At 39.0% G+C, this 16,172-nt stretch overlaps 1 protein-coding gene and 1 long non-coding RNA gene across 2 annotated transcripts in view; one reads left to right on the top strand and one right to left on the bottom strand.

Moving 5' to 3' along the window:
- Nucleotides 1-14,530, top strand: part of LOC106959603 (uncharacterized) — a 20,345-nt gene extending 5,815 nt beyond the window's left edge. The window contains exons 2-3 of the long non-coding RNA XR_001427391.1: nucleotides 1,214-1,215; nucleotides 14,520-14,530. This is a non-coding gene — a long non-coding RNA (uncharacterized LOC106959603). The remainder of the gene's footprint in view (nucleotides 1-1,213; nucleotides 1,216-14,519) is intronic.
- paqr9 (progestin and adipoQ receptor family member 9) lies at nucleotides 5,520-12,169 on the bottom strand. The gene has a single exon (XM_015052299.1). It carries the CDS (start codon nucleotides 11,218-11,220, stop codon nucleotides 10,078-10,080), a length of 1,143 nt encoding a protein of 380 aa, XP_014907785.1. The 5' UTR covers nucleotides 11,221-12,169; the 3' UTR covers nucleotides 5,520-10,077.
- Nucleotides 14,531-16,172: the final 1,642 nt, after the last annotated feature.

The following is a 16,172-nucleotide window of genomic DNA, read 5'->3' as shown; positions in this document are numbered from 1 at the left end:
CATTCATTCTCGCTGTGCAGAAAAATCTGGACAAAGTATGTGGCCCCCCTCGACAGAGCGTGGGGGAGAAATGGAGAGATACAGCAGGTGAGTCATTGCTTTCAAACCTCCGTTTCACGTCGGGCAGAAGCCGTTGGTCTTTCCTGCCATAGGAGACCCTCAGAAATCACCCCTGAGTCTCGTCCTTCAGCCAGGTGTTTCCTCAGAGATCAGATCCTGTAAGCTGCACTCAGTCCTCACGTGACAATAGGAAAAATCAATGCAACCTCACTGACCTCTGTAGAAGGTGTAAGAATTGTCCAGTAGGTGTTGGCCCTCAAATAGCAGTCCAGCAGAAGATGGCACAATTCATATGTGTAGAAAGTGCAAATGTCCAAGTCAGCGTGGCTAAGAACAGCGGAGGCCTGATGGCGAAGCCAGAGGCCTTTCTCCTCACCTCCTCGCACGGAGCCGGAACCACAAAACCCGTCAGACCACAGGAAGCAGCACTGCTAGAGTACAACACAAAATAAATTAAGAAAATAAAAGTGTATGCCACCTTTTGCTCACATAATTATAAATTAAATGTCTTTTCTGCAGCTTGTAATATAGATGAAGAGTTGCCTCTTTTTTTTGTTTTTTTGTTGTTTCAGCCAGGCTCAGGGTCACTGGAGCGACTCAGATAAGGTCCACTGCCTCAGTCCCTGAGCTCCAAAGAAAAGATAAAATAGAAATACATTAAGATGATTCACCATCAGATGTTCAGAATTAACCGATTGTGGAATCAACTCCTCTCAAAAATTAAACTCTCAAACATTATTAAAAATTTAAACAAAATTTAGTATTTCAGCTACATACACTTTTCAGAAATTGGTTATTCAAATGCATATGTAAAATAATTAATTTAACAGTGTCCAATTTTACACAAAAGCATTCTTGTGATAATGCCATGCTTTACAACAACCAGTCAATTTTCCTTAATAATTTAGGTCAAAAAGAAAACTGTAATCAAATATTCTTTATAATACTGTTCATTAGCCTAATCAGAGGTCTCTTTTTTCAGTGGCACTTATTCTTTTGTCTGCACACACAAGGTAGGCAAGGGATGTGGCTTTTATGCTTATGCATAGTATTTGTTCATTAGTTATGTTCACACAGCAGGTCTTGATAATCAATTCCGATTTTCTTAGATTTTTTTTTTTTTGCCTGGTCAGTCATAATGAAGCTAAAGCAGAAGTTCAAGCTGGAAGACTCCGCCCCCTCTGTTTCGCCCATCACTGCGTTTTGCTTGTCTCCAACCTCAGCGCTGGACCTCACCCGGCACATCCAATTATCAATCAAGCTCTGCATATAAGGATCTACATGCTGTCAGCCGCTTCCCAGCTGCGTTCAACCCACCACCTCCCCTTCTCCACCCGCATCCTTCGGCTCTCCAGGATAGCACCCTTTCCCAACCTCCACCACCAGTGTTGGGCCCCGGGGGGACAGCATCCCTAATCAGTTACCAGGACGTTCACCCGAGTTCACAGCAAATTTCAGCTCAAATCAGCTGCGGGGGCCCGAACGCCACAGAACTGTTATTCATTCCTGTCATTAAATCTTTTAATTGTTCCTTTTTCTCTGTCTGAGTCTTTCCAGATATAACTACTGAATGATGCAACTGCAACCACACAGAACCATTCTTTCCATTAGAATGGTTTATGACCCCTAAGCAACCTACATGTGCAGAAGAAGATCGTTGACTTCACTTTTGGAAGTAATAATGGATGGAGACGTTGGTAGATCAACTTTAAAGTTTATTCAGGAAGGCGAGTCGACAGCATCGTCACAAAATCAAAACAAGATGAAAGAAGCTGATGAAAAGAAAGCCCAGCTAACACAGCAACAGCCTTCAGTGGATCAGTGGAGCTTTGAAGGCAGCTTCTGTAGAGAAGTCTGTCTGTTTGGATGTGGAGTTGGAGCAGCAGTGGTGAGGCTGGGATGTGATGCTCTTCACTGACTTCTATCAGTTCCATCATGATTTTAATCCATTGTTTCAGTCTGGCTTTACTGTGTCTGGCTTCTAGTGCAGAATAATAACATTGTAGCTGACGCAAAAGTCAGATAAAATGTGACACTTTAAAAACTGTCATATATGATGTATGAAAATGATGTATCCTACCCAAAAAATGCAATCCGGTTAATGGAGAATTCAGCTGAGGTTCAGTTGTTTGTTTTTTTATTGTTTTCTGCTGTCTGTGCAGCGGCTGAGCTGTAGGGGGAACATGCAGACTGATGTGACAGACATATGGGTGTGAGGAAATGATGACTTAGTTCTGCACTCACAATATCTTGGCATCATTATGCTTTTTGAAAGGTTGGCTCTGTGATATGACTGCAAAGTTAAAACATAAATTGCTGTTGACTGCTTAGAGTGAGCAATTAATTTCACATTTAACATGTTGCCATGGTTTCTGGTGAAATAATGAACTTTTCATCTACAATTAATATCTTCTCAGTCTGTCAGAAAGAGACAAGGATTGTTCATTAGCCAAATTCTTGGCTTTCTGCTTGGCTTTGTTGATCTGCATCTTTCTTCCTACTAGTGAGATTTTCAGATTTCCTTGACATCTAGTCTGATGCAGTTTTAAAAAATACAAAAGAACAGGAGACCTAACATTCTGCAGGTGACACTTGTTACTGGTTGTAACAATAGACTTTATTTGAGAAAACCTGAGGACTCAGGACTCATGTTTCTTCAGAGAATACCGGATTAAGTGTAACCAAAAAAGTCAAGTTTAAAAGTCACAGTGTTTCTCTGCTTGCACAAGTTCAATGTGAACTTCAAATATAAACTTTTAGAGATGTGCGTTGAGCATGCAGTGAGAATGAAATATTTTTGTGAACAAAGAATTATCTATGGCATGTTGTTTTCTTTGTTTACAGTGCCACAACACTTCAGAAGATTTGCCTACAGTCAGGTAGAGCTGCTCCTTGCGGCTGCGTAGAAATCAAGAAAATGTTTTTTTTAAATGGATCCACAATTAGTTGAGCAATTAGTGTAAATATGTTCTAATATTCCTACTAATAAAAAAGTACTGTTTGTGATATTGCTGTATTGTTATAAGTACTGTATTGTTTATTGCTTCAAAAATTGTAATCTTATGTTATATTTTTCACCCCTTGAGGTCGCCATTTTTACATGTGTGCAATGCATGCTGCATAGTACTGTAGATTCTATACTGGAATCTACAGTACTATGAGTTATAATGTATCATAAACAGTAATATTTTAGTTAATATAAAAATTATATAACTAATTTTAGGCCATTTAGCCCAACATGTTCAACTAATTGTGGATCCATTTAATAAACGATAATATTTGTTACCAAATAAACATTAGCTTTTTTCAAAGCAGTCTGTGGTGTCAGGTGACCAGTTTATCCAATAACACACCTGTTAGTGACAGTTTTTTTAAGTGTTTCTTCTCACTGTTCTACAGTTCCTTATGTTTCTCACTGAATTCTGGTTGATTTGACTTTTTCAGTTTAGTCCAGGTGTGTATTTTAGTTCCATTCATCACGTATTCATTAAAAGCAAGTTTTTATCCTGCCAGCATCCATATTTATCTCCTAATGATATCAGCAAAAGGAGGATCTTCTCCCTCACTTGATATTTGTAGCTCCAGATGTAAGGAAAAAGCCAGTGTGAGGGGAGGGGTGGAGGTTGCCATAAAAAGCAAGCTGCATGTGATGCACACATGCATGACTCTGCTCAAGGTCCACCAGAACTACAGGACATATCCAGAAATAAATAATCCACCAGACTGAGGGGAGAGAAGGAAGGACTGCTCTTGCAAATCAGCACAAAGAATCTACTTTCATGTGGACATTTGAATTATTCAAAGCGACGCACCTACCGCTTTGAAAGCAGTGTGGTGTCAGGTCACCATTAGCAGCAGTGCAGAAAAGGGAAGCACCACAAACTGCTTCCCTTTTCTGTTCAGCATTCGGCTGCTGCTCTGCAAAACAACACAAAGTTTGTAAAGGGTTCTGTGAAGCCACTGACAATCCTGAGGACTCAGGATTGTCAGTGATAAGAGAAAACTGAGTTCTCTTATCACTCAGTTTTGACAGGAAGACATATATAACCAAGTTCTTCTTAGGAAAATAAGTAGCAGTATGAGTCTGCCTCACAACTGGTTTGGTGAGTCTATCTGGATCTATTTCAAACAACTATGAGACTTATAAAGCAACAGGAGTAAACCATCTTTAGTGTTTCTGGACACTGGGAAAAAAAATCCAGTAGTGTGCTGCAGAAGTCAGATGTTCCTGAACAACACAGAACTGATCATATCCACTAACTGCTGGATATCAACATTTTCAGTTTGAGTTCATTTAAACTGCTGAAGTCAGCTTGAACCTGTCATATTACTGAGTGTTAAAGAGGTGGACAACAATCACTTTCTTTTAATGAAGAAACACCTCCTGCCAAAGCTACTATTGCTGTCTGAAAAAATACATCGCTCCATCAGAAACAACCAGTTAGAGTACAGGTGTCAAACTCCAGTCCTGGAGGGCCACTGCCCTGCAACTTTTAGATGTGCCTCTGCTGCACCAATAATTAGGTCATTAGCAAGGCTCTGGAGGACTGATCTACACAAGAAGGAGGTAATTAAGCCATTGTATTCCAGTGTTTTCTACCTGTGGCACATCTAAAAACTGCAGGACAGCGGCCCTTGAGGACTGGAGTTTGACACCCCTGAGTTAGAGCCAGGAGGAGGGCCTTAGGGTTGTCAATGACTCTCTGCTCAGTGTGATAGGACCAAAGAAACAACTTCCAGTTACAGGAAAACTGTTTATCTGCTATCATTGGTGATCATGCTAACTTGCCATAGCATTCATAGCAGACTTTGGTGTGGTCAACCAGCTATAGCGTAGCAGAGAGAGGAGTCTATGATCGGCACATACATGAGGGTGACTGACAGCGCTCAGACCCTCCTAGAGTCTCTATTTGGTTGTTTCTGATGGAACTGTATATTTCTGTAGGTAGCACTGGATGGTAGCTATTAGTGGTTGGTCTCCCACAAAAACAGCATTTGGCTGCATTTTAAGGACATATTATTATGATTCTGCTTGGCAGATTTGTTTGCAGTGTTTTGTTCATGTGTTTTTTTGTTAAATAAAAATTAAGTTTGATGAAAATATACAAATGTGAGAATGCCTGCTTCCGTAACAGAACAAACATGGCAAATGTGAAAAGCATACAAATTCTTTCAAAATCATTAAATGCAAAAGAATTTATTAACATACTAAGTATTCATATTTATTTAGTATGTAAAGTAAATAACATACTAAGTAAGTCTCATCAGCTAAAATATGAGACTGCTGATGATAATACATTAAGAACCACTTAGTAGCAGAAAGAGCCAATTCTTCTTTGGACGCCAGTTCTCTGAAAAGGGCCAAACTTCCCATCACTAATGCAGGCAGGTCAGACATAAAAAATATTTGCCATCAATAGTACAAGTACAAGAAAAATAAAATAAGTAAACAACAATGGTTATTTGTATGATTTATTCAAAACAACTTAAATGATAAGTAATAGTGTTATTTAATGAAACACATAACACGATTTTTACAGCAGCAACACTGTGCTGCTGTATTGCAGCATAATGTCCTCTTTCTCAGTACTTCATAATTAAAAGCACATCTAAATAATGCATTTGAATCCCTCTTGAGTCAACCCTGAGTACATCACAAAGTAAGATAAAGTAGTCTGGTGCTAACATTCACATACTGCTTAAACATTAATGGATTCAGTGAAGAGGCGAAAACAAAGTCTGTTTCAATTATGCTTTCTCTCAGTCACACAATGATTGACACAGATGTTGTTCTGAGGTAGAAACATCGCTTCACCATTAGCTATAGACCTGATGAATCCCTATAACTATCTGTTAAAGTCATATTTCTCTATGACTATCTGTCATAGTCATAGGGAAAGTAGAGCTAACCTGATGTGTCAGTGTAATACAGTACCACTGGCTTGTTTTCTAACTCCTCGTTTCCATGTGTTTATCACTCAATAACTCCAGATATTTTCACTCTTTCTGAATGAATTGAAACATTAGAACAGTAATATAAACTTTGTCAATTTAGCTAGGACTTTTGTGCTCTTAGTAGAATCCTTTACAGGAGTTTGAATTTTCCAGACCACAAAGTCAAATTGTGTTCTGACTTTGTGTCCTACAATGGACTGTCATCAATCCATTGTGGAAAGGATAACTGACAATGGAGCACAATGGAGCTGGCAGTCCTTTCTGCACTCGGCATGTTTGCATCAATGTGTTTTTTTAATGCATATTTTGAAGTATTGTATTAGAACAGGTTGATGGAAACAACAAAATTCAAAATAGCTTCCTCAAAAACTTTTTATGTTTGCTTGAGGTGGCTTTTCTGAAAAGAGTTAATGCACAAAAGTGGAGATGGAAATACATTTGCTGAATAAGTTCTGAGGTGGTGAACTTTCACATCCACTAGTATGCCTGTGCAAAGCTCTGAAATTTTCAGAGTCCAAATCTCCAGCACAGAGAGGGAACCTAGAGTAGCTGGTGAGATTCACTCCAGGCTAGGGGACTTAGTGGATCGCTCCCATCCACTGGTGAGTCAATGACAATGACCTCCATATTGGAGGGGAGGACTCTCCATTTTCCTGACATGTATAGTCCATGCCAGTTTGCAACCGCTCGATCTTGTTTATTTTGCTTACCCAGCATCAACAACTGATTAAATTAGCCTGGTTGATTCACTTCAAACTACAAATTCAATTTTTTTTTGCAACATTTCAAATATTCACTTACATTTGGAAACATAATTATTGTCAGCTAGCATGGCTTCCAACACAAGTAAATAAATGACTGCTGAAACTAATATACAAGCATACAATCAATCATATACAAACTTAGCAGCATTAAACACTATGGTGGATGGGAGTCACTTTGGGCAATTATTGCCACATTGTGTTGTTCAAGCAGTTACTTACCAGGTGCCAAAGAAAATGAGGCTGTTGTATAAACTGCTTGATATTCTGACTCTTGAGATGTTCAAACAATCCACGTCTTTTATAGATGCACCAAAACAAAGGTACAAAACCTTTTTTCTCACCTTTGCAGAAGCTTTAAAGTGCTTTATAACACATGTTTTTGAAAACTAATAGCATCCACTTCTCATTTTCTCATGTGCAAGTGATTGTAAGTAAATGTGCATAATATAATTTCTATTTAAACATACATCAATCAACTATATTGTAAGATATTATTAATGTGATATACTAGTAAGAATTAGCTGCATCTGTGAAGATATAGCAGAAAACACATCTTTAACCGTGCAGACAACTCTGTTGTCAGGTTGTGTTTTGTGAGAGAATGGAATGGATCCAATTTTCACTTCCTGTGTTACTGAGTGTTCTTGAATGCATCGGCAGGATTACAGGATTGATGAAGAACATTCCAAGCCATCAGATTTTTTCAGATGGCTTCCAGAGCTAACTCTACACATTTGCTCTTTTTCAAGTTTCATCAACAACACAAACTGTTGCAGTTTAAAACCAATCCTAAACCAGGCAATACAATAAACTACTTAATGTTTAAAAACCAGTTTAAACTCAGACAGAACATGACCTTCCAGTAGAAGAACAAGGCCTAACCTGTTTCATTGCAGTTCCATAAAGGTGCCTTCAGTGTGTGAGGTTAACATTCTATTTTCCTAATATCACAGTCTCAGTGTCATTTGCAAACCACGGGGGTAAAGATCAGCCCAAAAATACGAGTCAGGCCGGTAACAAACATGTCCATGTCATTTTCTCTGAGCTACAGTATTAAGACATGAAGACTCATGACATGTGCTGTCTTTTAAATACATTATTAAAATGACATAAAGTGTGGTTATGTGTTGAGAATATCACTAGGTACTGTTTAACCTGCAGTACTTAACCTCTTAACTGACTTCAACTGGGATAAAAACAAAGATTAGCCATTGTGTGGATTCCTACCATTGTAAAACAGCTCCAGAAAATTTCATGCTAATTTCATGCAATGGAGGTTAATTTACATAGAAATGTAGAATTATTTACAATAAAGGCCATAATAGCCTACGTCCTATAACAGAAAGAAACGTGTTTTGCAAAATGGAATGTAAAGTTGAATGCGATTTAATAGTGTCTTGCAATGGGAAAGTTGTGCATTTGATTCCAGGTTCCTACTGCCACATATTGATGTGCCTTAACCCTTACCAGTGCTTACCGATCTATTTACCTATGAATGACTGTGACAGTGATAAGGTAAATGTGGTTATGTAAACTATTACTAGATCAATGTCCATTTAACATAAGGAGCTGGAATATTTTCACATTTGTTTTTGCACACCAGATAGCCTCCTCACATTCTGTTTTTTTCTGGGAATGTAATTGTTAAAGACTGGGACCTCCACAATCTGTGTTGTAAAAAAACATTTTCTTTGGAACTAACTGTCTAATAAAGAGATAACTGCAAAATAATGTTGAACCACCATAAAATCTTAACCCCTGCAGATGTTCTACAGTGGTAGACATCTGTTTTGGTCCAGACCCAATCTTTTTAATGAAAGCTCAATAATGAAAACATGTACTGCACCTAATCACTGATAAATTCTCCAGAAAACCTCCTTCAGGAGAAACAATCCCTGTATGCCAAACTATCCCTTTAGAGTTTAGCAAATGAAGGACAAATGCAGCCATTTCCAGCAACCAGTTCTAAACTAAGATTGCTCTACATCCAAAGGCAAGAAAAAGTGCAGAGAGCAGCTAACCCTCCAAGTAAAACACAACTTTAGCTTCATTCTTAATAACCTAAAAGAGTGGTAGATAACATAAAGAAAAGAAGATGCCTGGACAAAGATACTGAGAGGTGTCTAAATATGACTAAAGGCTGGACACAACCCAAGCAGCAACGGCATCAAATGTACCATGAATGAGTTTCACATCTAAATAAGCTAGATAAAAAGCTAAATAAGCTATCTGCAGGACATCATAACATGCTTATCAAACAAATTTAATCCTTTCAGATTCAAACATGAGCATGGCTTTTTTTTTTAAAAGACAGGGTAAATTTGACTGGCTCCCTGAAAGTGCTTCATAGTAAGACTCATACAAAGTTTCAGCTGTTGAGCTGATGCCCTTAAAACCATGCAACTTCCTGCTGCAGGGCTAAGAAAGAGGAAATAACACTTTCTGGAGTAGATAACCAAGGCCATAAAAGGAAATGACAAAGCAAGACAATATGGGTCTCGTTAATATCAAAGATGAGGAAAATCAAATACATAGCAGAGCATGAAATGAACAAAACAACAGTGCAATAAAAAGTTGGACATGATCAGAACAGTTGGGAGAAAAGCCCATAACCTCTAACCAGAGTTCCTGCAGACCAAATATCAACCTCTATTCTCAAATGTCCATCCTATTATCCTCACTTTTTAGATATTCCATGATGAAGCTGTTCTCAGGGGAAAAAAAAGCTGGCAAGGGCTTTAAATATCCACTCAACAAGACAGCTTCCCTGTAGCGAGCCCAAACATAATCCTGTCATCTCCTCCCGTCTCCTACTTCTTCCTATGAAAGCATCATAATTGGCCCAGATGGGGTCAGAATGCATGAGAGATTTTAAATCATTTTCTTGTGCAGTTCTTATAGCATGGCTTTGTGGCAGGGGTGCACCAATTGTAGCCAATCACCAATCTATAAAAAAACCTGACCTGTCAATTCCAATTTAGGTCGATTGTCTGAAAAGTCACAAAATATAGCGACAGAGCCACTAAGTTGGCAAAAGTAGGATATTGTTAATTTTGCACAAGTAGAAGTGACTTGTAGGCGGGATCTGTCTTTTGTTCTCTCACTGCAGAACAAAAGAGGTTGATTTTCAGATCTTTGTGGAGTTAGATAAGATAGGTAGTTAAGATTTATTTTTCACGTTAGCAGATCATTGATCTCACCAAAATTAAGGAAATCTGACCCGATTTATTGGTGCACCCTTACCTTTTAGGCATATGGAAATCATCTTTCACAGTAATAAAGAAAGACGTCTCTTGCATTAGTCAATTTTCATTTGTTTCTTTAGCTGGTCCCTTTGAGGGCCGTAGATACAGTTTGCATGCCAGGAGAAACATGCAATTATTGAGACAATGGTAGTCTGGAGGAGGAGCATCACTCCGTAGGTGGAAGCAATGGTTGGTCCAGGTAGGCGAGAGAGCGCGGTAGGGGGTAAGAGGAAATCAGGATTGAGCAGGATGGCTCTCACCTCAGCCTGGATCATGTGAAGTTCGTCGAGGATGGACAAAAATGTGCAGCAGTGAAACCACTGATGGCTGTGGCCCCAGATGTCAAATCGACCTGGAGCCAGCCTCTCTGGGAACTTGCTGATGTTGAACAGGGCCGACACCAGCAGCCAGAGAGAGTGGCGATAGAAGAAGTTGGGCATGGTGATGGAGGCAGCAAAGGAAGGCGTGGTGGTGGAGTAAGGCGATCTGGTGAGGACACGGTAGAAGACTGGTGTGGAGGAGATTAGGAATGGCAGCAGGAAAACCAGGGTCCGTATGATGTATCGATGCTCCCTCCACCTCTGACGAGTGTTACAGCAGGATAAAACACATATGATTGCTATAACACATGCACATGGCATGTAGTAGGTCTCAAAGAACAGGTTGAATTCCGGCATGGCGTTAGGTGATAAAAACCCTTTACGCTTGTGGTTTATGTCCAAACAGGAGCCGTTCTTGTCTTCTTTCTCCACTATCCCTGCCCGAGGATGGATGTAGTAGTAGTACGCCAATGATGAGCCAACTGTGTAGGCACTGATTGTGCCATAATCAACGAAGAAGCAAACCTCCCTTACGACCAGAGACATTGAGTTCAGCAAGTGGGCCATGCTGCTGGCCAGGAGCAGACAAAACACCCCAATAAAGTAGTTCCACATTGGGTAAAAGAATGGGGCGTCGGCATCAGGTGCACCATCCCAACTAAACATCTGTAGAAAGTAGTAAGCAAAAATGAAGATGGGTAGGAAGTGTGTCCAGAAGTTTCCTGTTTCATTGGTAGGCCTGAATGCTGACAACAAGCAGTCCCTCAGGCTGTAGTTTGGGAACCGGTAGCCTGAAAGGATGAAGTTTTCTGTAACACGAGGGGGTACATCCTTGTCACTAAGCAGAGGCAACGGTTGACCACAGTTCAGAAACATGATGAGCTAAGAGTTCTTTTTTCCTAGAAAAAAGTAAAAAAGGTCAAAAACCTTTATGCTGTTCTGCTTGGCTGTGTACTGCTGATCACAGCATGTCAGGTGATATAATCTGTTGGTTATAAACTGGTATGGCATCCAAAGCCTGCCAAGGTTCTCAGTCCATCTCCTTTAGGATCACTGATTCCAGCATCCAGTCCAGGTCTCAAGAGTTTAAGGAAAATTCAAACAGCATCGCAAGTATTAGCCCAGAGACAGAATGGCAAGGTGGGGTGTAATGGCCAGCATACACAGTCCTTTAGATTATCTCCCTTTTGGCCTTGTCATTGACCCCTCAGAACATCAAAGGTCAGAAAAGATCCAGTTTATGTAAAGCTTGTTGCTCTTATCCTGTTGCATAGGCTGAAGGATTATGAGTTTTTGTTTTGTTGTTGTTGTTTTTTTAAATCAGGTGCAGCAGCAGCTGGTGAAGACAAAGGTTCCTTACTGCAGCACTGTCCTTCAAAGTTGAACAGCATGAAAGCAGCCGTCTGATGCAGTTATGTCCCAGAGATCCATCCATAGAGCGCTGCAATATTTAGGTTAAACTGGTTATTAGCTCTAGATACTGTTGGTCCATGGAATTATGTCTACATCCGACTTTTACTTCATTCAACCCACTTGTCATTGCAGCGCGAGTGTTGCATAGGGAAATAAACGCATGGTTGCATAAGAAGACGCAGTGTTCCGGTGAGCAGTCCTCTACGCCGCAGGGAACCTCCTGAAAGAGCCATTTACACGGAGGAACACGAGTGGGTAAAGCCCGGCGGGCAACTGGCACGCTGATTCCAGCGCAGTGCCCCGTGAGGAAGACGACTGCCGGCATTTTACTGAAGATTTGACAGATATTCGCATCAAGTTTTAAAGGCGCAATGCACTTCCTGGGAGATTTTCAAAATAAAACAACTACGCTGTGACGAAATACGTTCTAGAGGTCATGTTGCCCCTGGATACTGCAAAGAACAGTAAAATGGTGCAAACAGATAACTTGCACGCCCTCTTGGTCCAAAGAATAATGCTAATGCCATAGAAAATTCCATAAAAAGCTATGTTTTCTATTCAAGACATAAATATCCATCCACGCATCCATTATCAAGCTTGTCCCTAGTGGAGTTGGGAGGGGTGCTGGTGCCTATCTCTAGTGGTCAACGGGTGAGAGGCGGGGTCACCCTGGACCTGTCACAGGGCAACACAGAAACAACCAGGACAAACAACCATGTACACACACACACTCACCTAAGGAGGATTCAGAGAAATCAGTCAATCAATCCAGGATCTTCTTGCTGCTATCATACGTGCAGTGTGTACCATTAAGTCAGCGTGTGTGTGTGTGTGTGTGTGTGTGTGTGTGCATGCACGCATGTGTGTAATGACATGTCCAATCTCTAACACATTTTGTTTTCTGCCTTGTAGTTGTTGTTATTACTTGTAGTAGTAATAACATACTTTCATTGATTGCTCTAAATAACAATTTGAAGATATGAGGCAGAAATCGAATAAATCACTCTCACTTTTTTAATGTCTTAATAATCAGTTTAGAGCTGTTTGATATATTTTGTGCTGATATTCCCACCATATTGTTTCTTGTATAGTTTTTGTAATTCCTAAAGGATATTTATGTATGTATGTATGTATGTATGTATGTATGTATTATTATTATTATTATTATTATTATTATTATTATTATTATTATTATTATTATTATTATTTTGTAAACGTTGATTTTGAAAGGAGGATCTTCCGGTGTGGTGCTGGCACATTGAGTTCCTTGGGGCAACTCGAAGGAGTTCCAAACTAATTCTTGAAGAATCTGATTATTCTGTTGTGTCTCCTTCCTGGACTAAATGAACTGAAGAGGTCTTGTGAGAAATTCTGTCCCCCCTGTGTCGGGAGCGCACATTGCATCCAGAGAAGTGGATCCGGCGGATCTGACCATTTTCACGGCGCTTCTGATCGATTTCTCGGTAAAAACTACTCATATAATCATGTCAATGTTGTAACTTTCAGTTTAATCGGCAGCTATCAAAATACGTAGTGTGCATTTATAATTTTTCATTTCTGATAAAGGAGGAGGGAAGCTGGCTGATAGCAGGGCACAAAAATAAAGACTTCCTGAAAAGATCACAGTGTAAACTTTTTGGTCAGTCCCGTTATAAAGTAAAATATGACAGATTACTGGATTAAGGAAATGTCTAGTATGCTATCACATATAATAATTTTTGAGAATTTGGAAACAGTTGCTTTTTATTTCCCAAAGTTATGGGGGGAGAATGGATATTTCAGCTGCCTGATAAAATCTGTTCCCCCTACATAAAATGGAAACAAATTAATTTAACCACAAAGTCTTTTACTGTGTTAATTCCCCTCACCTTCAACAACAAATCCTGTGATTTTCATAACATTTGCTCTTTTTTTGATAAAGTTAGGATGTGGGAACAAAATAATTTAAGTGCCTGATAAAATCTGTTCCCCCCCTTAAAATGGAAACTAATTAATTTACCTTCAAAGTCTTTTACTGTGTTAATTCCCCTCATCATCAACAAGAAATCCTGTGATTTTCATAACATTTGCTCATTTTTTGCCAAAGTTAGGATGGGGGGAACAAAATAGTTTAGCTCTTTCAGCCACCTGAAATAATATGTTCCCCCTACATAAAATGGACATGTATAGTGAATTATTTTCTTTGTTACCTAAAATGTGAATCATTAAATGAAGCTGTTTATTTCAGTTTGCAGAAAAACTCCTAGCAAAAGTGGTTGTGGATTTTCCTGTTTCCACTGCGGCGTCTACAGCATGAGGTTTACATTGCTGTGAGATTATTCTTAACAGTGGTGATTATAACATTAATATTCTTATTTTGAGTGTTAATGAAAATTTTTATCATGACTATAATTTGTATGTTTTGATAAAAAAAATATGTACTTAGCCAAAACTTAATACATCAACATGTGAAAACAGTTATTTAACAAATTTTTTTGTCAATAACTTAACAAGTACAATAATTTCATTTCCTGTAGTTATTAAAAGTAGATGCAGTTGAGGGTCAAGAAAACCCCCAACATCCTGCATATGTACATTATTAGAAAAAATTAAAAATGCGACACTTCAAATCTGGACTAGATTATTCTACTCTTCAAGAAGACTCTTTATTCCCATGTTTGCGATTTGTGAAACCTTTTTGATTTGTGAAACTTCACTTAACAGACCACTGCAGAAGAACTTTCCTTCCTTGAGCCATCACCATTTGCAATAACTCTTTGTAGAAGTAATGAGTTACACCACATTTAATTTCCCATTGGGATTAATAAAGTGGTTCTAAATTAGAATTGAATTTGAAAAAGACTGCATAGAACAAGTGTGAATGGTGATCTGATCTTTATTGAAGTCTGACAAATCTCATAAAGGTTTCACAAATCCCAAACATGGATTAAAATATTCTGCTATTTGTTGAGAATAATTTAGTCTAGCTTTGAAGAGTCTAGGTGTTGGAGTTTTGGAGTTGGAGCAGGTCTCATGTGACACAGATCCAAAAAACATCTGAAATTAACCTTTATTGAAGTTTCAATTATTGTACTTATTAAGTGTACATAAATTAATTTGTTTCCATTTTAAGGGGGAGAACAGATTTTATCAGGCGCTTAAAATATTTTGTTCCCACATCCTAACTTTGTCAAAAAAGGAACAAATGTTTTCAAACTTGCAGGATTTCTTGTTGATGGTGAGGGGAATCAACACAGTAAAAGACTTGCAGGTAAATTAATTTGTTTCCATTTTATAGGGGGGATATTTCAGGCAGCTGAAATATCCATTCTCTCCTCTTCTCCCCCCATAACTTTGGGAAATAAAAAGCAACTGTTTCCAAATTCTTAAAAATTATATGTGATAGCATACTAGACATTTCCTTAATCCAGTAATCTGTCATATTTTACTTTAGAACGGGATTGACCAAAAAGTTTACACTGTGATCTTTTCAGGAAGTCTTTATTTTTGTGCCCTGCTATCGGCCAGCTTCCCTCCTCTTGTATCGGAAATGAAAAATTATAAATGCACACTACGTGTTGGAAACCTGTTTGTTTACTGACTTTTATTTGTCAGGCTTACGAGACAAAAGCTGAAAAAAAAATGATCGATTCTCTTCGCGTTTAAAATAACACAAAACAGCGTAAAAAGACCTCCACGCAGGACCTTGTTTATTTATGTATGTATTTTTATTTTGATAGCTGCCGATTAAACTGAAAGTTACACATTGACATGATCATATGAGTAGTTTTTACCGAGAAATCGATCAGAAGCGCCGTGAAAATGGTCAGATCCGCCGGATCCACCTCTCTGGCTGCAATGCGCGCTCCCGACACAGGGGGACAGAATTTCTCACAAGACCTGCGCTGTGTACGAGGCAGATTGAACGTGACTATGGAAAGAAGAAAGTACTAAACTCGCGCCGTAATCTGTTTAAAAGGCTCGTTCCCGCTGCCCCCATTAGGTAATCCCGTTACTCAACCCCCTCCCAGACAGCTGCAGCAGAGCTCGCGCTCGGAGAAACGATTTGTGTTGTACGCAGTACTTCACCAATGGCAGCTTCTATGAGTAGCGTCCAGGGCGCAATTAGATGAGAACAGATTTCAGTTAAATTTCGGAGAAAACAATTCTACATTTGTTGCAGTTTACAATTTTCAGGAATTGACCAATCTAACACAAATCAAAACTATTTAAATCTGTGCTCAATTTAAAGTAATTTGGGATTAACCTGATTAGTTTGTATATTTTAATTTAGACACTAGCACAATTTAGGTTCTCTGGAGCCTCTTTGGACATGCTAGCTATTGATTTGTTGTTGTAATAAAATCCAGAGATTAGACTGTGGTGTTAAAGGTGGATGCAGTCAAAATGTAGCTAGAGCAGGGCGGAGCCAGATG

The sequence above is a fragment of the Poecilia latipinna genome, unplaced genomic scaffold (genome assembly GCF_001443285.1).
Source record: "Poecilia latipinna isolate Pla-1442-1.1 unplaced genomic scaffold, P_latipinna-1.0 Scaffold1100, whole genome shotgun sequence".
In the NCBI taxonomy this organism is placed as follows: Eukaryota; Metazoa; Chordata; class Actinopteri; order Cyprinodontiformes; family Poeciliidae; genus Poecilia; species Poecilia latipinna.
This window is presented reverse-complemented; position numbering and strand designations above follow the sequence as displayed.